The sequence below is a fragment of the Phyllobates terribilis genome, unplaced genomic scaffold (genome assembly GCF_046119375.1).
Source record: "Phyllobates terribilis strain yellow unplaced genomic scaffold, ASM4611937v1 Scaffold_1__5_contigs__length_1240528914, whole genome shotgun sequence".
In the NCBI taxonomy this organism is placed as follows: domain Eukaryota; kingdom Metazoa; phylum Chordata; class Amphibia; order Anura; family Dendrobatidae; genus Phyllobates; species Phyllobates terribilis.
In genome coordinates, this window is record NW_027362761.1 from 181,087,103 (window position 1) to 181,108,926 (window position 21,824).

The 21,824-nt window shown below is 44.4% G+C and overlaps 1 protein-coding gene across 1 annotated transcript in view; it reads left to right on the top strand.

Moving 5' to 3' along the window:
* LOC141252826 (annexin A1-like) overlaps positions 1-21,824 on the top strand; it is a 66,264-nt gene that overhangs the window by 30,643 nt on the left and 13,797 nt on the right. Inside the window, exons 10-12 of the mRNA XM_073670587.1 lie at positions 762-857; positions 14,124-14,182; positions 20,634-20,756. Of these exons, the coding sequence (XP_073526688.1) occupies positions 762-857; positions 14,124-14,182; positions 20,634-20,756 (278 nt within the window). The remainder of the gene's footprint in view (positions 1-761; positions 858-14,123; positions 14,183-20,633; positions 20,757-21,824) is intronic.

Here is a 21,824-nt window from a genome sequence, read left to right on the forward strand (position 1 = left end):
TATTAGATGTCATAGGCATCTAAATGGGACATTTCACTTTAGAAATAGTCTTGATTTAAACATTTTTATAAATACTTTCATGATTATGACCTAAGGTCTCCTTGACAGATCAGTGTCAGTATTTAGCATCAGTATTTGGGCTCGCTCACATGAGCGTATAACACGGACGAGTACTGTCTGATGTTTATTTGATATCACTCGGACCAATGTTTTACTATGGGGCAGTGCAGATCTGCGATTATTTTGTTATGCCAATTTGACATGAGAAAAAAAAAACGCAGCATACTGCGGGTGCATCCAATGATCGGATCATGCGCACCCATACAAGTCTATAAGATCGTGTGAAACATCGGACTGCACTCTGATGTCACCAAATACAGTCCGATTTACGTAGACAGAGACAATGGAGAAGATGGAGAAATGAATTGTGATACAATTCTCTCATTAGTGTCATTAATATAATCAAAGCAATTGTCTCGCATGAGAGAATATATGGCAGTGTGAGAGAACTCTTTATAAGCCAAAAACATGGAGAAGTCTCAAGGATACGAGATTAACTGATTACCCAGATTAAATAGAAAATGAATGATAAATGAATCTCTCATTAGCATTGTGTGGATTAAATGAATAAATCTATTGTTTAGAGGTTTACATTTTTGTTATATTCTGTCTCAATGTAAGATTTGCAATATGCATACTTTTTATGGTGTTCCTTGATGCATTTATGTAATCTGTTTCCATTGACAATATTTAAATTGCAGTTTTTCAGAAGTACACAAAGTACAGCAAACATGATGTGAACAAAGCATTGGACCTGGAGCTAAAAGGAGACATTGAAAACTGCCTTACAGCTGTTGGTATGTACTGATGGGTGGTCTACTAGGATAGAATATTGTAATCACAATTGATAACTGAATGTGGTTATTCAGACATATAGGCATATGTACAACTTAAAGGGAATCTGTCAGCAGGATTTCACCCACCCCCAAAAAAAACTATATGTGCATGTAGCTCTTTCCAAGACAAGTTCTACAATACCTTTACCTAAACAGTTTATTTCTTTATTACAATGAAATCAGTGTTTGAATTGATATGCAAATGACTGGCTATTGTTGATCTGAAGCCTCTGTCACTCCACCTCTATTCGTCACCCAGCACCACCTCCTCATGCTTGACTAAGGAGTTTTATGCTTGATAACACACAGTATAGAGCAGTGTTTCCCAAACCCCATCCTCACGGCCCCCCACAGGTCATGTTTTCAGGATCTCCTTAGGGTTTGGGAAACACTGGTATAGAGGCTGCCCTCAGATCTATTGCCTCATTTACATATAAATTCAAACGCTAATTTCTCAGTAATGGAGGAATGGACTGACTATGTAAAGATTTTGCTGGACTTTGACTGAGCTACATGCACATATAAATGGCTTTGGGGGGGGGGGGTTGTGCAATCCTGATGACAGAATCTCTTTAAATGTGTTTCTGGGACTTTAAGATTGATTACTCATTCTTAGGATAGGTCATCAATATGTGTTTTGGGAGGGACAAATGGAGTTCAGTCACATTGCAGAGACTAAAATATAATTATCTTTACCACATAACACTTTGACCCCCTATTCATCAAGACTAGCAATTAGGTGCATCTAATAAGTGCCATAACGTATGCCTCAACTCATCATGAATTACATGAGAGTGCGTCTCCATGCTCGTCGTATCCTCATCTCATCCTCATTTTCTCAAAATGTTGTGAATTTTTCAAAGCATTTTATTCTTGGAATTCTGGCGTAATCACTTTGCTGAATTGAAGCTTTAATGTCAATGTTAAATCATGTTACACTCTTAACTTGTTTTCACCGGACAACCCCTTTATCGCCTATTCTCAGGATCGATGATAACTTATGGATTGGTTGGGTCTGACCGATGAGACTTCCACCGATCAGCAGAATAGGTCATTTTTATCCCCTTTTAGAATTTAGAATATTGTGGTTGAACACATGCTTGACCACTATGGCATTCATTCCCTAATGGGCTCCCCCCAATCCTGGTATATGCTCTCCCCAATCCTGGTATATGCTCCTCCCTCATTCTGGTCCCCCATCCTGGTCCATGCCCCCCCATCCAGATCCATGCTCCCCCCATCCTGGTCCCCCATCCTGGTCTATGCTCCCCTCATCCTGGTCCATGCTCCCCCCCATCCTTGTCCATACTCCCCCCCATCCTGGTATATGCTCCCCCCATTTTTGTATATGCTCCCCCCATCCTGGTTTCCCATTCTGGTATTTGCTCCCCCATCCTGGTCCATGCTCCCCCCAACCTGGCATATGCTCCCCCATCCTGGTATATCCTTCCCCCATCCTGGTCTATGCTCCCCCCATCCTGGTCAATGCTCCCCCCCATCCTGGTCCCCCATCCTGGTATATGCTCCCCCCATCCTGGAATATGCTCCCCCCATCCTGGTTCCCCATCCTGGTATATGCTCCCCCATTCTGGTATATGCTCCCCCATCCTGGTATATGTCCCACCCATCCTGATATTTGTGCCCCCATTCTAGTATATTCTCCCCCATGCTAGTATATGCTCCCCCATCCTGGTATTTGTGCCTCCTCTTGGCATTTGCGCCCCCATCCTGGTATTTGCGCCCCCATCCTGGTATATGCTCCCCCATCCTGGTTTATGCTCACTCATCCTGGTCCCCCATCCTGGTATTTGTGCCCCCATCCTGGTATATGCTCCCCCATCCTGGTATAGGCTCCCCCATCCTGGTATAGGTCCACTCATCATGGTATAGGCTTTCCCATCCTGGTATAGGCTTCCCCAACCTGGGATGTGGACTGGATGTGTTCCTTCTTTCTGGGGCCAGACTGCACAGGCACATTGCACAGGTGCAGTCTATAGAGGCTTCAGACAGATGGACACATCCCTGGTTATATTATAGATGGCCCGTATCCCATTTTCAGACGCAAAAGCATGATGGAGCCTTATGGTAGAGGTATTAAATGGGAAATATTCCCACCCCTTATCCTGGTATGCGTGGCACCCTTCACCCCTCTTCCTGGTATGCATGGCCACCTCACCCCTCTTCCTGGTATGCATGGTACCCCTCATCCCTCTTCCTGGTATGCATGGTACCTCTTATCCTTCTTCCTGGTATGCGTGGCTCCCCTCATCCCTCTTCCTGGTATGCATGGTACCTCTCATCCTTCTTCCTAGTATGCATGGTTCCCCTCATCCCTCTTCCTGGTATGCATGGCCTCCCTCATCCCTCATCCTGGTATGCATGGCCCCCTGATCCCTCTTCCTGGTATGCATGGCACCCCTCTTCCTGGTATGCATGGCACCCCTCACCCATCTTCCTGGTATGCATGTTACCTTATAATCCCTCTTCCTGGTATGCATGGCCCCCTCATCCCTCTTCCTGGTATGCATGGCACCCTTCAACCCTTTTCCTGTTATGCATGGCCCCCCTCATCCATCTTCCTGGTATGCATGGCACCCCTCATCCCTCTTCCTGGTATGCATGGCACCCTTCAACCATTTTCCTGGTATTCATGGTATACCTCATCCCTCTTCTTGGTATGCATGTCACCCTTCAACCCTTTTCCTGGTATGCATGCCCCCCTCATCCATCTTCCTGGTATGCATGGACCCCCTCATCCATCTTCCTGCTGTGCATGGCCGCCTCATCTCCATCCTGGTATGCATGCCCCCATCCCTCTTCCTGGTATGCATGGCCCCCTCATCCCTCTTCCTGGTATACATGGCCCCCCTCATCTATCTTCCTGGTGTGCATGGCCGCCTCATCCCCATCCTGGTATGCATGCCCCCCATCCTTCTTTCTGGTATGCATGGCCCCCTCATCCCTCTTCCTGGTATACATGGCCCCCCTCATCCATCTTCCTGGTATACATGGCCGCCTCATCGCCATCCTGGTATGCATGCCCCCCATCCTTCTTTCTGGTATGCATGGCCCCCTCATCCCTCTTCCTGGTATACATGGCCCCCCTCATCCATCTTCCTGGTATACATGGCCGCCTCATCCCCATCCTGGTATGCATGCCCCCCCATCCCTCTTCCTGGTATACATGGCCCCCCTCATCCTGGTATGCTTGGCTCCACTCATGCCCATCATACTACACACAAAAAAAAAAAAAATGTACTACTCACCTTCTGTTCCAGAGCTGCTTCCCGTTCTGCTGCCAGCACTCAACTCACAGTGTGAGCCGTGCATGACTTCACTGCCATGCGCCCCCACACAGTGAGATGATGTTCCGGAATAGTTACTGCTCCCCATGCTGGGACTATGAACATGGGGAGTAGTGACTATTCTCTCACCTTAATAGCGCCCGCAATATCAGCCCAACCGCGGCTCCTGCTGCTACTGGACGATCGCGTGTGCCAGCTATTAAAGAGCATGAATATTCACCCCTTTCCATGCCCATGGGCATGGAGAGGGGTGAATATTTATGCCCTTTAATAGCAAGCATACGTGGCCGCCAAGTAGCTGCAGCAGCCGCGGCTGGGCTGACACTGTGCGCCCACTATTAAGGAGCATGAATATTCAGTGCTCCACATGCCCATGGGCGTGGGGAGCAGTGAATATTAATTTTCTTTAGCAGCGGGGACAGTTAGGCTGCAGCAGGCAGCTGCTGCCTCCTGTGCCCTGCTCCTCCGCCGCTGCCGCTCCTCCCACACACCCACCACCCACAGCAACAGTAGATTTGGACTATAAGACGTACCCCCCACTTTCCTCCAAAATTTTGGAGCAAAAAAAGTGCATCTTATAGTCCGAAAAATATGGTACTGCCATTTGGGGGCCATATTAATCACTAGTAGCTCTACAAAAGGCTTATTCATGAAAGCATAGAAGCTCATGTCACAGTATAGATTCTAGACGTACAGTAAACAATGCCTGCTCCATTACTTTCCTCTCGAAAACAACCTTGGTTGTAGCCCCAAGAAAATATTGTATTCGTAAGTCTAAGTGACCAGAGCTATTGATTTGTTGTTAATGATATACTTAAATTGTTCTTCACAGTGGTATTCTATTAAGACACAACCACTTGCATAATAGTGACACATTTCCATAATCCTCAATTGTTGGTTTCGCAAAATGTGGGCCAAAAATGAGTATCAGTATAGTATCAGTACAGTATAAACATCAATACAGAACTGCCCATACAATAATTTTTACCACATTTACTCAGAAATCAGAAGGCCGCGTACTCAGGGTAATTACTTTTACATCATTGGCAATATAAATTTGTCAGCTACAGTGCTCAATTATACATTATTATTATTTATTATTATTATTATTATTATTTATTATTATAGCGCCATTTATTCCATGGCACTTTACATGTGAAAAAGGGGTATAAGGCTGAGTTCACACGATGCGTTTTTCATGCGTTTCCGCGGCGTTTTTGCAGTTGCGTAAACGCCGCGTAAACGCATGAAAAACGCATGGTAGAAGGGCAGCAATGTTCCCCAATGGAAATCCGCATGTGCTGTGCCCATGATGCGGATTTTTCCGCAGCGTAAACGCTGCGGTCAAAAATCCGCAGCATGTCAATTAATTTTGCGGAAACGCTGCTCTTTTGCCGCCATTGACTTGCATTAGACCGCATGGAATCCGCATCACTGTATATGTTGATGCGCTTTTCATGCGGTCTAATGTGCGGATGGTACCCGGGTGTGGAGGAGAGGACTCTCATCCAGACCCAGGTACCATTAAAAAAAAAAGAATAAAATAAAAATATATATATTCTCACCTTCTGACGGCCCGCGCTGCGTCCTGCCGGCTTCCCGGGCACTTCGCGGTTGAATGAAGAAGGACCTTCGCTGACGTCAGAGTCATGTGACGGGTCACGTGACGCTGACGTCGGAAAGTCCTACAGTCTTCACTGCCGGCAGCCGGGACCGATGAAGCAGGACACCGGGGGCCATCAGAGGGTAAAGTATAGATTTATTTTTTATTTTTTGACATTCACACACTATATAAATCCATGCCGGCTGCATGGATTTATATAGTGTGAAGTTGACAAGCACTTTCCAAGTGATGCTAAAATCGCTTGGGAAGTGCTTGTCAACCCGCATGCGGAAATGAAAGTGAAGACCGCTTCATTTCCGCATGTCCCTGGCAGGAAACCGCATGTACAATCCGCATGCGTTTTTTCCTGCCAGAGAGATGCAGAAACGCTCAGGAAAAAATCCTGAGCATTTCTGCATCGTGTGCACATACCCTAATACAAGAACAATTACAATAATCTTGAACGCAATGTGACAGCGACTGGTACAGGAGGAGCGAGGACCCTGCCCGCGAGGGCTCACAATCTACGAGGGATGGGTGAGGATACAGTAGGTGAGGGTAGAGCTGGTCGTGCAGCGGTATGGTGGAGCGGTGGTTACTGCAGGTTGTAGGCTTGTCGGAAGAGGTGGGTCTTCAGGTTCCTTTTGAAGGTTTTCACGGTAGGCGAGAGTCTGATACGTTGGGGTAGAGAGTTCCAGAGTAGGGGGGAAGCACGGGAGAAATCTTGTATACGGTTGTGGGTGGAGGAGATAAGAGGGGAGTAGAGCAGGAGATCTTGTGAGGATCGGAGGTTGCGTGCAGGTATGTAATGGGAGACTAGGTCAGAGATATATGGAGGAGACAGGTTGTGAATGGCTTTGTATGTCATGGTTAGGGTTTTGAACTGGAGTCTCTGAGCAATGGGGAGCCAGTGAAGAGATTGACAGAGAGGAGAGGCCGGGGAATAGCGGGGGGACAGGTTGATTAGTCGAGCAGCAGACTTAAGGATAGATTGGAGGGGTGCGAGAGTGTTAGAGGGGAGGCCACAGAGCAGGAGGTTGCAGTAGTCATGGCGGGAGATGATGAGGGCGTGCACTAGTGTTTTTGCAGATTCATGGTTTAGGAATGTGCGGATCCGGGAGATATTTTTGAGTTGGAGTCGGCAGGAAGTGGAAAGGGCTTGGACATGTGGTTTGAAGGAGAGTTCCGAGTCCAGGGTTACCCCAAGGCAGCGAGCTTGAGGGACTGGGGAGAGTGGGCAGCCATTGACGTTGATAGATAGGTAAGTTGGGAAGGTTGAATGAGATGGCGGAAAGATGATAAATTCTGTTTTGTCCATGTTAAGTTTTAGAAATCTGGCAGAGAAGAAGGATGAAATAGCAGACAGACATTGTGGGATTTTGGTTAGTAAGGAGGAGATATCGGGTCCAGAGAGGTAGATCTGTGTGTCATCAGCATAGAGGTGATAATGAAAGCCATGAGACACTATGAGCTGTCCCAGGCCTAAGGTGTAGATGGAGAAGAGCAGGGGTCCTAGAACTGAACCTTGGGGGACACCGACAGATAGGGGGCGAGATGAGGAGGTGGTCTGTGAGTGGGAGACACTGAATGTCCGGTCTGTTAGGTATGAGGAGATCCAGGATAGGGCCAAGTCTGTGATGCCAAGAGATGAGAGAGTCTGGAGTAAGAGGGAATGGTTCACTTTGTCAAAGGCAGATGACAGGTCTAGGAGGAGGAGGACAGAGTAGTGTCGCTTAGATTTGGCGGTTAGTAGGTCGTTTGTGACTTTAGTCAGTGCAGTTTCAGTAGAATGGTGCGGTCGGAAACCAGATTGTAGGCGGTCAAAGAGGGAGCAGGAGGAGAGGTGGGAGGACAGTTCAGAATGGACATGTTGTTCCAGTAGTTTTGAGGCATAGGGGAGAAGTGATATGGGGCGATAGCTAGACACGGAGGATGGGTCAAGGGAGGGCTTTTTGAGGATGGGTGTGATTGAGGCATGTTTGAAGCATGAGGGGAAGACACCAGTTGTTAGTGACAGGTTGAAGAGGTGGGCTAGGGCTGGGATGAAGATAGTGGTAAGGTTTGGGATGAGGTGAGATGGGATTGGGTCAAGTTTACAGGTGGTGAGGTGTGATTTGGAGAGTAAGGAGGAAAGTTGATCTTCAGAAATGGTGGAGAATGTAGTTTTGGAGGAGGAGGGTTGAGTAGGTGTGGGGGCTTTAGGCAAAAATTTTGTCTGATTGTGTCAATCTTCTTGAAGAATGAGGCAAAGTCTTCGGCTGAAATAAGAGGAGAGGGAGGAGGCACTGGGGGATGGAGGAGAGAATTGAAGGTGTTGAATAGTTGTTTAGGGTTGTGAGACAGGGAGGATACATGAAGCTTATCTTCTCCATTGTCCTGCATTGCTGTCTAGTTGCCTAACAGCAGCCTTTAAAAAAATAAACAGCCATTTGCTATTCTTTATTCTTTTTTTCCGCAGACCTAAAAGATGCAGTTTCTTACTTTATGCTGATGTACAATAAAAATTGTAAAAATTGTATTGTGGTACCATATTAGCTAGATAACTTCTGATTCCAGATCACTAAGCCATCACTCCCACTATTTCTACATTTGTATAAAAAAAATTACTTTTATTACTTTGGTTTATCTCATCTTTCCCGTGCACAAATGTCCTGTTGTAACTTATCTTAAATGTTGAGCTCTGGTCTCAGTAATTCATTTGTAATCTGCCTACAGAGATTATTTTAAATGAAAGGAGGCATTACCAGTGTGAGACATGTAATGACTGACAGTTATAATCACACTCAGCAGATTTCATGTTGGTCTCAGTACAAACAGATATAGAGCTGCAGCTCTTTTCATAGTGCTTCTGCATAAATACGCAGCGTGAAAACCCCAGCAAATTCTGAAAATTGGGAATGCACCCTTAGGCCACTGTCCCACTATCAGTATTTGGTCAGTATTTGGTCAGTATTTTTTCTCAGTAGTGGAAGCCAAAACCAGGTGAGGAACAATCAGAGAAAAGGTAAAATAGAAACAAGTCAAGAATTCTGCATTTATCACCCACTCCTGGTTTTGGCTCTCACTCCTGAGAAAAAATACTGACCAAATACTGATAGTGGGGGCGTGGCCATAAAGTATAACTAGCATTAACTGGACATTTGTGCCAATAAAGTAACACAAAGGGCCCAATTTATCAAGGTTTTTGCCAGGTTTCTGGGGGGTAAAAACGCTTTGAAAACTCTCAAACTTTTTTACGCCATTCCCCGCTAGTTTTGCCAAAGTTAGTGGACCTCGGACAGGATGGGACATGATGAATCCTGCTCAATCACATTCATCAAAAGTTATGCCACTTTAGTGGTGTAACAGTCTCTGTCTGGAGTAACATTTCTGGTGCAGGCGTATAGCAGTTGTAAGATGCACTTTTAATTCTTTAAGTGGCATGCGCCTCTTAATGAATTAGGCACATCTTATTCCAGTGGTGCCTACATTAAGGCAAGCATACAAAACACCAATCTAAATGAATCAAGCCCAAAATGTTAAAGGGTTACAAGTAGTGATGAGCAAGTATGTTCGTTTAACCCTTTCGGCGAGTATACTCGTGCGAGTACCGAGTATCTTCAGCTTACTCGGTGATATGTTTGAATCACTCCCGTGTGCATGATTTGCGACTGTTTGACAGCTTTAATACATGTGAGGAATGCGAAAGAAAAAAGCATTTTAAGGATAAAAAGTACACCCTTCAGCCACTACAGTACCCTCTGTTTTGTCTTTTTCATTCTTCAACTATAGCTAAATACCTTTAAAAATGTTACAAAAATATTTATAATGGCTCTCCTGATCACTCTTTAGCACGCCTTAGCCAGTACTTATAAAAAGGCAGTAACATCATTTAAAGAAGTGTTCTTATCTTTATCTACCTGCCTCAAGGCTTCATGGTTGCCCACAGGCCTGACCTGTGCCGCTGGTCTGAACTGTGTGCTTCACATGCTGCTAGCAGTGGCAGCTTTCAATTTTCAGCCAGGAAGAACCCAGGTGGACTGAGGCTGGTCGTATCCAGTGATCGGGCTAGCTTCAGAGCAGCACAAGCACACTGTAATGCATAGAGCCTACTAGTGGCACACACTCCTTACCTCAGTAATTGTCCGCTCATAGATTGTAGGTTACCTGGTAACTTGAGCAACAAGATGTACACTGTAGAATTAAAAATCCATTCATTCTTGTGAATGGAGAGGATTTTTAATAAGTAAATTGCACATTTTTTTGCTCCAACAAAATGGCACCGGCGTCCGCGCATGCGCAGTAGCAGTTATCAATAGTGTTGAGCCACCCCCGTAGTGTTCGGGTTCGGTTCGGTTCGTCGAACACCGGGATGTTCGTGGAACTGTTTGCCGAACACCTTAGAACACTGTCGAACACCGTCAAAACCAATGGCAGGCAAATAAAAACACATAGAAAACAGCTTCAAAGGTGTCCAAAAGCTGACAAACTGCTCAGAAGACACTCTCTTTAAAAAAGCCGGCCGGCAATTCATCAGCGGCATACACCGGCACCCGACAATTTAGACAGAAAGAATAGAGCATCACACATAGATTAGATAGATAGAAACATGTCAGTCACATATATAAGAAGTACAGTGACAGTGTTGGTTACTGTACTTGTCATTTAGTGTTAAAGGATTTATTCAAAAAAATAATAGTGTTTTCATGCACCGTCTCATTAAAAAAGCCGGCCGGCAATTCAGCATTGGTACCCGACAATTTAGAACAGAAAGAATAGAGCATCACACATAAATTAAATAGATAGAAACATGTCAGTCACATACAGTACAGACCAAAAGTTTGAACACACCTTCTCATTTAAAGATTTTTCTGTGTTTTCATGACTTTGAAAATTGTACATTCACACTGAAGGCATCAAAACTATGAATTAACACATGTAGAATTATATACTTAACAAAAAAGTGTGAAACAACTGAAAATATGTCTTATATTCTAGGTTCTTCAAAGTAGCCACCTTTTGCTTTGATGACTGCTTTGCACACTCTTGGCATTCTCTTGATGAGCTTCAAGAGGTAGTCACCGGAAATGGTCTTCCAACAATCTTGAAGGAGTTCCCAGAGATGCTTAGCACTTGTTGGCCCTTTTGCCTTCACTCTGTGGTCCAGCTCACCCCAAACCATCTCGATTGGGTTCAGGTCTGGTGACTGTGGAGGCCAGGTCATCTGGCGTAGCACCCCATCACTCTCCTTCTTGGTCAAATAGCCCTTACACAGCCTGGAGGTGTGTTTGGGGTAATTGTCCTGTTGAAAAATAAATGATGGTCGAACTAAACGCAAGCCGGATGGAATAGCATGCCGCTGCAAGATGCTGCGGTAGCCATGCTGGTTCAGTATACCTTCAATTTTGAATAAATCCCCAACAGTGTCACCAGCAAAGCACCCCCACACCATCACACCTCCTCCTCCATGCTTCACGGTGGGAACCAGGCATGTAGAGTCCATCCGTTCACCTTTTCTGCGTCGCACAAAGACACGGTGGTTGGAACCAAAGATCTCAAATTTGGACTCATCAGACCAAAGCACAGATTTCCACTGGTCTAATATCCACTCCTTGTGTTCTTTAGCCCAAACAAGTCTCTTCTGCTTGTTGCCTGTCCTTTGCAGTGGTTTCCTAGCAGCTATTTTACCATGAAGGCCTGCTGCACAAAGTCTCCTCTTAACAGTTGTTGTAGAGATGTGTCTGCTGCTAGAATTCTGTGTGGCATTGACCTGGTCTCTAATCTGAGCTGCTGTTAACCTGCGATTTCTGAGGCTGGTGACTCGGATAAACTTATCCTCAGAAGCAGAGGTGACTCTTGGTCTTCCTTTCCTGGGGTAGTCCTCATGTGAGCCAGTTTCTTTGTAGCGCTTGATGGTTTTTGCAACTGCACTTGGGGACACATTCAAAGTTTGCCCAATTTTTCGGACTGACTGACCATCATTTCTTAAAGTAATGATGGCCACTCGTTTTTCTTTACTTATCTGCTTTTTTCTTGCCATAATACAAATTTTAACAGTCTATTCAGTAGGACTATCAGCTTTGTATCCACCAGACTTCTGCACAACACAACTGATGGTCCCAACCCCATTTATAAGGCAAGAAATCCCACTTATTAAACCTGACAGGGCACACCTGTGAAGTGAAAACCATTTCCGGTGACTACCACTTGAAGCTCATCAAGAGAATGCCAAGAGTGTGCAAAGCAGTCATCAAAGCAAAAGGTGGCTACTTTGAAGAACCTAGAATATAAGACATATTTTCAGTTGTTTCACACTTTTTTGTTAAGTATATAATTCCACATGTGTTAATTCATAGTTTTGATGCCTTCAGTGTGAATGTACAATTTTCAAAGTCATGAAAATACAGAAAAATCTTTAAATGAGAAGGTGGGTCCAAACTTTTGGTCTGTACTGTATATAATAAGCACAGTGACAGTGTTGATTACTGTACTTGTCATTTAGTGTTAAAATAAAGGATTTATTAAAAAAAAAAATTGGCGTGGGGTTCCCCGTAATTTTAGTCTCTAGCGGAGGTTAAGCAGACGGCTGGGGCAGATGTTTGAAGCCTGGGAAGGGGGTAATACCCACGGAGCTTCCCAGGCTGCTAATATCAGCCCCCAGCTGAATACCTAGTCTTTACTAGCTATTAAAATGGGGGACCCCCCAAAAAAATTACGTGGGGTCTCCCCTATTTTAATAGCTAGCAAAGGCTAGGCAGACAGCTGGGGGCTGATATTAATAGCCCAGGAAGGGTGCCATGAATATTGGCCCCCTCCCAGGCTAGAAGCACCAGCCGTCAGCTGCCCCAGAAATGGCGCATCCATAGGATGCGCCAATTCTGGCACTTAGCCTCGCTCTTCCCACTGCCCTGTAGCGGTGGCAGTGAGGTAATAGGGCTGGGGTTGATGTCAGCTTATAATGCCAGCTGACATCAAGCCCAGGTTAGTAATGGAGAGGCGTCTATAAGACACCCCCATTACTAACCCCATAGTCAAAGTTAAAAAAAAAAACAAACACCCAGAATAAAGTCCTTTAATTGAAATAAACACACAATTCTTTATTGTTCTAAATTAAACCATACCTACCATCACGCCCATTCCAGCTGAAGCCAACGATCTCCTACAATAAAAGTAAAATAATAAAGCAACATCATCCTTACCTTTCCAATGTCCCAGGACGGCTCCAGCTCTGCTACATTCACATGACAGGCTGGATCGCAGCCGAAAACTGCCATCCAGCTTGCCATGCCGCAGACACTGAGAAGCGCAGGCATGCTTGCACTCCTCAGTGTCTGGCTGTGATGGAATCCAGATGAGCCGGGTTCATGTCCAATAATCTCAGCTCACCTCATGCACGTCACTGACAGCGTGGGAGAATTCTCCTGCGAATGCGGTGAGCGTGAGAGACTCGGCTCATCTGGATGCCGTCACAGCCAGACACTGAGGAGCGCAAGCATGCCTGCGCTTCTCAGTGTCTGCGGCATGGCAAGCTGGATGGCAGCTTTCTGCTGCGATCCAGCCTGTCATGTGAATGTAGCAGAGCTGGAGCCCTTCTGGGAACCATGGAAAGGTAAGGATGATGTTGGTTTATTATTTTACTTTTATTGCAGGAGATCGTTGGCTTCAGCTGGAATGGGCATGATGGTAAGTATGGTTTAATTTAGAACAATAAAGAATTGTGTGTTTATTTCAAATAAAGGACTTTATTTTGGGTGTTTGTGTTTTTTTTTAACTTTGACTATGGGGTTTGTAATGGGGGTGTCTTATAGACGCCTCTCCATTACTAACCTGGGCTTGATGTCAGCTGGCATTATAAGCTGACATCAACCCCAGCCCTATTACCCCACTGCCACCGCTACAGGGCAGTGGGAAGAGCGAGGCTAAGTGCCAGAATTGGCGCATCCTATGTCTGTGCCATTTCTGGGGCAGCTGACGGCTGGTGCTTCTAGCCTGGGAGGGGGCCAACTGAAAGTAAAGATTACACAAGAACCACAGGGCGGTTTTCATCAAATCAGTTATCATTTTAATCAGAGTAACGGCGCCAAGCTGACACTGCCTGTAGTTTACTTAGCACAACCCTACTGACAGGTTCTCTTTAAGCACATGCAATATAAGCAGCGTTGTACCACTGGTAAATCAACATTGGTTCTTATTGCAGCTAAAAACGCAAATGTTATTGTGCACAAGTTTTTGTTCTGGTCTTTAAAGAATATTTACCACCAACTGCAGTTTACTTACAACAGGAATGTAAGCAAATAATAAAGTATCATAAAATGTATAACCTGTTTTTTTGTTTTACAGTGAAATGTGCTACGAACAGAGCTGCTTTCTTTGCGGAAAAGCTTAACCTATCAATGAAGGTATAACATACGTGTCTGCTCTTGTCCAGGTTATTGCTACTTTCCCACTAAAAAAAAAAAATGCTCATGCCTATACAACATACTCTAATCCAACATACTCTAAGCATGATAGAAGGTGTACTTATCAAAGATTCATTGAAACAATTAGCAGTGTGACATTCTGAACCCTCAAAGAATTTGGCATAAAAAAACATTGAATCTGTATGTCCACATCATATTTTACTTAGAAACTTAGGCTGTTAATAAAATGTTCATTTTAATGGCCCTATTTAAATACATTGGGAATTTGAATGATACATGTTCCCTTACATACAAATATGAATGATTACATCTGTATATTCTTTTTGACTGTTCTCTTTCTATTCATGCCTAAAAGGGGTTGTCAACTACCTGGACAATCCATTGCTGCTGCGCTGTCACTTCTTCTGCTTGTCTGAAGTTCATGCCTTCTGACAAACATTGAGCAAATGTAATGCAGGTGCTGGAATGCAACGCACAGAGACACAAGGCGAGAACAGTCAGAGATGAATATAAACAGTTTATATATATATATATATATAACAGGTATTCTGAACAAGGGATTGGCAACAAGGGTAATGAACAGTAATTTGAAATATTAGCAAAATACGAAGTCTCTCAAAGAAATGTTGTGCCCTCAATCATGAGAGACACCACGTGAGTTCTTTAACTTTGCATATGGCCCTAGCGGGGGTCACCGGTTATTCCCGCTAGGCCGAAAGTCTTTTCCGGATAAATTCAATTAGATCACGTTGAGCTTCTTTAGCCCCAACCGTTCCCCTCCCAACCTGAGTACCTAAACTCAATTGGCCCTGGCACCGTGAGTGAACAGTAGAAGTGGTGGCCCTGTTCACGTATGCAGCTACTCTGCCTTCACTGGCGTGACTTTCCTGGGGCATCCGTCTCTCAACTCCTCTCTGCTTGGCTGTTGGAGGCAATCTCTCAAGCCGGCGGAAGGGGGGTCCAGACCTCGTCTGTCGGCGGGGGATGTCGGGTTCCGCGATCTCACTCAGCACCACAAGCAGGTTCAGAGTCTCCTCAGCAGGCACAGCACTCGGATCACATCTCTGAGGAATCCGAAGCTCTTCTACCGGTGCCAGGCTGTGGCACCTCACAGGCCTCTGGCTTAGGCCTGCCACGCGGGGCTTCTTAGCACGCAGGGAACACGTCTGCTCCTTTCTGCTGCTTGGCGCCAAAAACTGCTCAGTCTTGGCGCGCTGGCCTCTTATCTCCCGGAACTCCTTCCTGGAAGTCACCTGATCGGGTCCAGTGTCTAAATCTGCTCTCTCTTCAACTTCCCTAGCATATCTTGGTTTTACTTGACTGTGTCTGGCCAGCAGATGGCAGTCTCTCTCCATCTTTGAAACATCATATAGGAGTTCTCTTAAAGGCTCTCTCGCCTCTACTACACAAGCAGAAGGAAGATATCAGTATTTGTAATACCATCCAACTCCCAATATACAAAAAAGCAGATTGGGAATTCCCCTTTAACAACAAAATATTTCAGGTTCAGGATTGTTCTCCTTTGTGTAGCACCTGAAGCTTGTTAGTGCAGTCTCATTCACAGCTCTCCTGTCCTCAGAATGCCTGTTAATGTAGGGACTTTTGATGAGACCTGTCCACTAGTGATGAGCGAGCATGCTCGCCACTGCTTGGTACTCGCCCAAGCATCTCAGTACTCGAGATGCTCGGAGCTCGCCGAGTACTTGCGCGATGCTCGGGTGGGAGCTCGGGTCCCCGTCCTGCATGTTTGGCGCTATTTAGAGCACCAATCATGCAGGGATTGTCTGCCACTCACTGCAATGCCACAGCCATGGTGGTTGTGGCATTACAGTGATTGCCCAATGGGAACAGTGCTCACAGAGAAACATGAAAAGCCAGCAATTCATCAGCGGCATACACCGGTACCCGACAATTTAGAACAGAAAGAATACAGCATCACACATAGATTAGATAGATAGAAACATGTGATTCACATATATAATAAGTACAGTGACAGTGTTGGTTACAGTACTTGTCATTTAGTGTTAAAATAAAGGATTTATTAAAAAAAAACAATAGTGTTTTCATGCACCCGTCTCTTTAAAAAAGCTGGCCGGCAATTCATCAGCGGCATACATCGGTACCCGACAATTTAGAACAGAAAGAATAGAGCATCACACATAGATTAGATAGATAGAAACATGTCAGTCACATATATAATAAGTACAGTGACAGTGTTGGTTACTGTACTTGTCATTTAGTGTTAAAATAAAGGATTTATTAAAAAAAAAATTGGCGTGGGGTTCCCCGTAATTTTAGTCTCTAGCGGAGGTTATTCAGACTGCTGGGGCAGATGTTTGAAGCCTGGGAAGGGGGTGATACCCACGGAGTTTCCCAGGCTACTAATATCAGCCCTCAGTTGAATACCTAGCCTTTACTAGCTATTAAAATGGGGGACCCCCCAAAAAAATTACGTGGGGTCCCCCCTATTTTAATAGCTAGCAAAGGCTAGGCAGAGAGCTGGGGGCTGATATTAATAGCCCAGGAAGGGTGCCATGAATATTGGCCCCCTCCCATGCTAGAAACACCAGCCGCCAGCTGCCCTAGAAATGGTGCATCCATGGGATGTGCCAATTCTGGCACTTAGCCTCGCTTTTCCCACTGCCCTGTAGCGGTTGCAGTGGGATAATAGGGCTGAGGTTGATGTCAGCTTATAATGCCAGCTGACATCAAGCCCAGGTTAGTAATGGAGAGGCGTCTATAAGACACCCCCATTACTAACCCCATAGTGAAATTTAAAAAAAACATCAACACCCACAATAAAATCCTTTAATTGAAATAAACACACATTACTTTAATGTTCTAAATAAAACTCTACTTACCGCATCGCCCATTCCAGCTGAAGCCAAAGATCTCCTGCAATAAAAGTAAAATAATAAACCAACCTCATCCTTACCTTTCCATGGTTCCCAGGATGGCTTCAGCTCTGCTACATTGACATGACAGGCTGGATCGCAGCAGAACGCTGCCATCCAGCTTGCCATGCCGCAGACACTGAGAAGCTCTTCAGTGAAGCTCCTCAGTGTCTGGCTGTGACGGCATCCAGATGAGCCGAGTTCATGTCCAATGAACTCAGCTCACCTCATGCACGTCACTGACAGCGTGGGAGAATTCTCCTGCTCAAGCGGTGCTGGCAAATGACATCACCGCTTGAACAGGAGAATTCTCCCACGCTGGGATGGCATTGAGATGGCAGGCTGGATGGTAGCAGAACGCTGCCATCCAGCTTGTCATCCTTCAGAGACACTGCAGATCGCAGGCATGAACTCGGCTTATCTCGATGCCATCACAGCCAGACACTGAGGAGCTTCTCAGTGTCTGTGGCATGGCAAGCTGGATGGCAACGTTCTGCTACCATCCAGCCTGTCATGTCAATGTAGCAGAGCTGAAGCCGTCCTGGGAACTATGGAAAGGTAAGGATGAGGTTGGTTTATTATTTTACTTTTATTGCAGGAGATTGTTGGCTTCAGCTGGAATGGGCGTGACAGTAAGTAGAGTTTAATTTAGAACATTAAAGTATTGTGTCATTATTTCAATTAAAGGATTTTATTCTGTGTGTTGGTGTTTTTTTTAACTTTCACTATGGGGTTAGTAATGGGGGCGTCTTATAGACGCCTCTCCATTACTAACCTGGGTTTGATGTCAGCTGGCATTATAAACTGATATCAACCCCAGCCCTATTACCCCACTGCCACCGCTACAGGGCAGTGGGAAGAGCGAGGCTATGTGCCAGAATTGGCACATCCTATGGATGCGCCATTTCTGGGGTGGCTGACGGCTGGTGCTTCTAGCCTGGGAGGGGGCCAATATTCATGGCACCCTTCCTGGGCTTCAAACATCAGCCCCAGCCGTCTGCTTAACCTCCGCTAGAGACTAAAATTACGGGGAACCCCACGCCAATTTTTTTTTTAATAAATCCTTTATTTTAACACTAAATGACAAGTACAGTAACCAAAACTGTCACTGTACTTATTATATGTGACTGACATGTTTCTATCTATCTAATCTAAGTGTGAGGCTCTATTCTTTCTGTTCTAAATTGTCAGGTACCGGTGTTTGCCGCTGATGAATTGCCAGCCGGCTTTTTTAAAGAGACGGGTGCATGAAAATCGGAGGGAACTAGTGTGTTCTGAGTGCCCTGCTATATTTTTCATGCACCCTCCTATATACCCAGCCTGCCTGTCTGCCTATATATTCTGCCTGCCTGACGTTTAATTGAGCACTGTTCCCATCGATTTGGGCAATTTTTGACCTTCTGCAGACCGCCGGGGGGGACCGCCAGAAAAATGCTCAAGTTTCCCATAGACTTACATTGGGCTCGTTGCTCGGATCGAGCACCCGAGTATTCCAATGTGCTCGACCCGAGCTTCGAGCACCTGAGCATTTTAGTGCTCGCTCATCACTACTGTCCACCCTTCTGGAACTAAAAAACAGTTTTCCTGTCTGAAATGTATTTTGATTGCTAGGAGGCTGATGGAGGAGTATATGACCAAACCACTCCATCAGTAGAGGACAGCGAAGAGCTGTGCAGTCTATGAGGAAGGTTGTACTAACAAGTGCAGGAGAAGAACCTGTAATACTTAGAGTGCCTTAGAGAGTATTCATACCCTGTGAACTTTTCCACATTTTTTTCTCGCTACTCCCACAAACGTAAATGTTTTTTTTTTATTTGATACACAAACATAATGTAGCAAGTATTTTATGAAATGTAAAGGAAATGATACATGTTTTTCTAATTATTTTAAAAATCTTAGAAATCTGAAAATACTGATGTGCATTTGTATTCAGCTCCTTTTAAGTCCTACAATAATTTGTAGGACCTCCTTTCGCTGCAATTACTGCTGCAAGTCTTTACCAGCGTTGCACATCTAGAGGCTGGAATTTGTAAACTAGCCCTAGCTCTGTGAGGTTGGATGGAAAGCCTCTGTGACAGCAATTTTCAAGTCTTGCCACAGATTGTCAATGAGATTTTGACTTGGACTTGGGTCGTTGTCCTGCTGGAAGGTGAACCAACTCCTCAGTCTCAAGTCTTTTGCAGCCTCTAACAGGTTTCCGTCCAGGATTGCCCTATATTTAGCTCCATCCATCTTTTTATCAAATCTGACCTACTTCCATGTCCATGCTGAAGAAAAGCATGATGCTGCTGCTACTATGTTTGACGGTGGGGATGGTGTTTTCATGGTGATGTGCAGTGTTAGTTTTCTGCCACAGACAGAATTTAGCCCATAAAGTTTTACTTTTGTCTCATCTGACCAGAGCACCTTCTTCCACATTGTAGCAGTGTCTACCCTACATGGCCTTTTGCAAACTGCAAATGGGACTTTTTACTATATGCTTTCAAAAATGGCTTTCTTCTTGCCACTCTTCCACAAAGGCAATATTTGTTAAGTATATGACTAAGGCCACGTTCACACATTCAGTATTTATTCAATACTTTACATCAGCATTTGTAAGCGAAAACCAGGAGTGGAACAATCAGAGGAAAAGTATAATAGAAACACATGCACCACTTCTGCATTTTTCACCCATTCCTGGTTTTGTCTTATAAATACTGATGTAAAATACTGACCAAATACTGAATGTGTGAATGTTGCCTAATAAATGTCCTGTGAACAGATTCTCCCTCCTCAGCTGAGGAACTCTGCAGCTGCTCCAGAGTGGCCTCTTGGCTTTTTCTCTAATTAGTGATCTCCTTGCTTAGGATGTCAGTTTAGGTGGACGGCCATGTGTTGGTAGGTTTGCAGTTGTACCATACTCCTTCCATTTTTGGATGATGGATTGAACAATGCTACTTGAGATGTTCAGAGCCTGGGCTATTTTTTTTATAATCTAAGCCTGCTTTACTCTTCTTTACAACTTTATCCCTGACCTGTCTGGTGCTTCTTTGTTTTCATGATGCTGTTTGAGCTTTAATGTTCTCAAACAAACCTTTGAGGCCTTCGCAGTACAGCTGTAGTAATACTAAGAATAAATTCCCACAGGTGGACACAATTTACCAATTATGTGACTTCTGGAGGCAATTATTCACTCAAGATGTTATTTAGGGGTATCAGACTAGAGGAGGCCGAATACAAGTGCACATCTTTCACAAAATTTTCAGATTTATATTTTTAAAATAATTAATACAGATTTTTTTATTTCCTTTACACTTCACAAATACTTGCTACTTTATGTTGGTATATCACATAAAATCCCAATAAAGTACATTGAAGATTGTGGGTCTAATGTGGAAAAATTGACGGGGTACGAATACTTTTTCGAGGCACTGTATACATTAGTAAGCGCCACAAATCATATTCCCAACACACTTATTAAAATACAGCAAAAGTGAATAACCCCTTTAATACCTGTTCATATGAGAAGTTATACACATATATCTTCTGTTCAACAGGGCTCTGGAACTCGGGACAAGGCGTTAATTCGTGTCATGGTTTCCCGGTCAGAAATAGATATGAATGAAATCAAAACCCACTACAAGAGACAGTATGGAAAAACTCTGCATCAGGCAATTTTGGTAAGTATAAAAATGAGCCCAACTATTTGTATGGAGAGAAGATACTCGTGATTATGTAACTAACACCATTTAGATCCAGAAGATATTAAAGATGATGAGTGAATAATATGAATAACATGGTCTGATTTGTCACTTTCTCCTGATCTGCATACTTAAAGTCATTTTTTTTGTAATATATATTGGAAGAACATTTTGAAGTCTGTTTCTCAGTGGTCAGAGATTTATCAATATTGTTTTACATTATAAGGCTCCTTAAGAATTCTTATTAAAAGGATTTTACAATTTCATATATTCATTTCAAAACTTACAGTGAATATGAAAATTACTATGTAATATACCTTAGAGATACGTTCCCACTATCAGGACCCGCTGCCCCGACGCTGCAGAACATCTGCACCACTTCCTCCTTCATTATGCAAATTAGCGGATACGCATTTTTTTTCCACATTCGGATTTTCCTCATTCATATAAGTCTATGGGAGAAATCCACATGTGTACTCACAAGAGAAATTGACATGCTGCGGATCTGAAAGACGCGCCACATCACAGTTTCCGCAGGTGATCCACAAGCGCACAGAGACGCGTAGTGGACATGGGATTTCTAGAAATCCCATCCACTATGCTGTAAGATCTGGCCGCTGCGGTTCTGATGCTGCATAAATACACAGCATCAAGCCCTCAGCAAATCCTGAACGTGAGAATGCACCCTAAAATGAACCTGACTGTCAGTCAGAGCCAAGAGTTACAGCCACTTCTCACTTTGCGCTGAATGGAGACTGAAAATGACCTGGCACCACCCATATGACTGGAAGCTGAACGCTGCTGAAGAAATAAAGTTAATTTCCTTCCGGCAGCCCCTTTCGCTGCCGGTGCGCATGGTGTCAGAACGCTATTAACCTGCAGATTAAGACCCGCTGACTTGGTGGATACAATTGGCCACGGCCTTTATTCAGATTAGTAACATACAGAATCTATATATCCAAAAACTCTGTAAACTTCTATATCCTAAAAATTTTAAACAAATAACTTCAGCTTAGCAAATACTCAAGCCTATTAACTGAGCTCAAA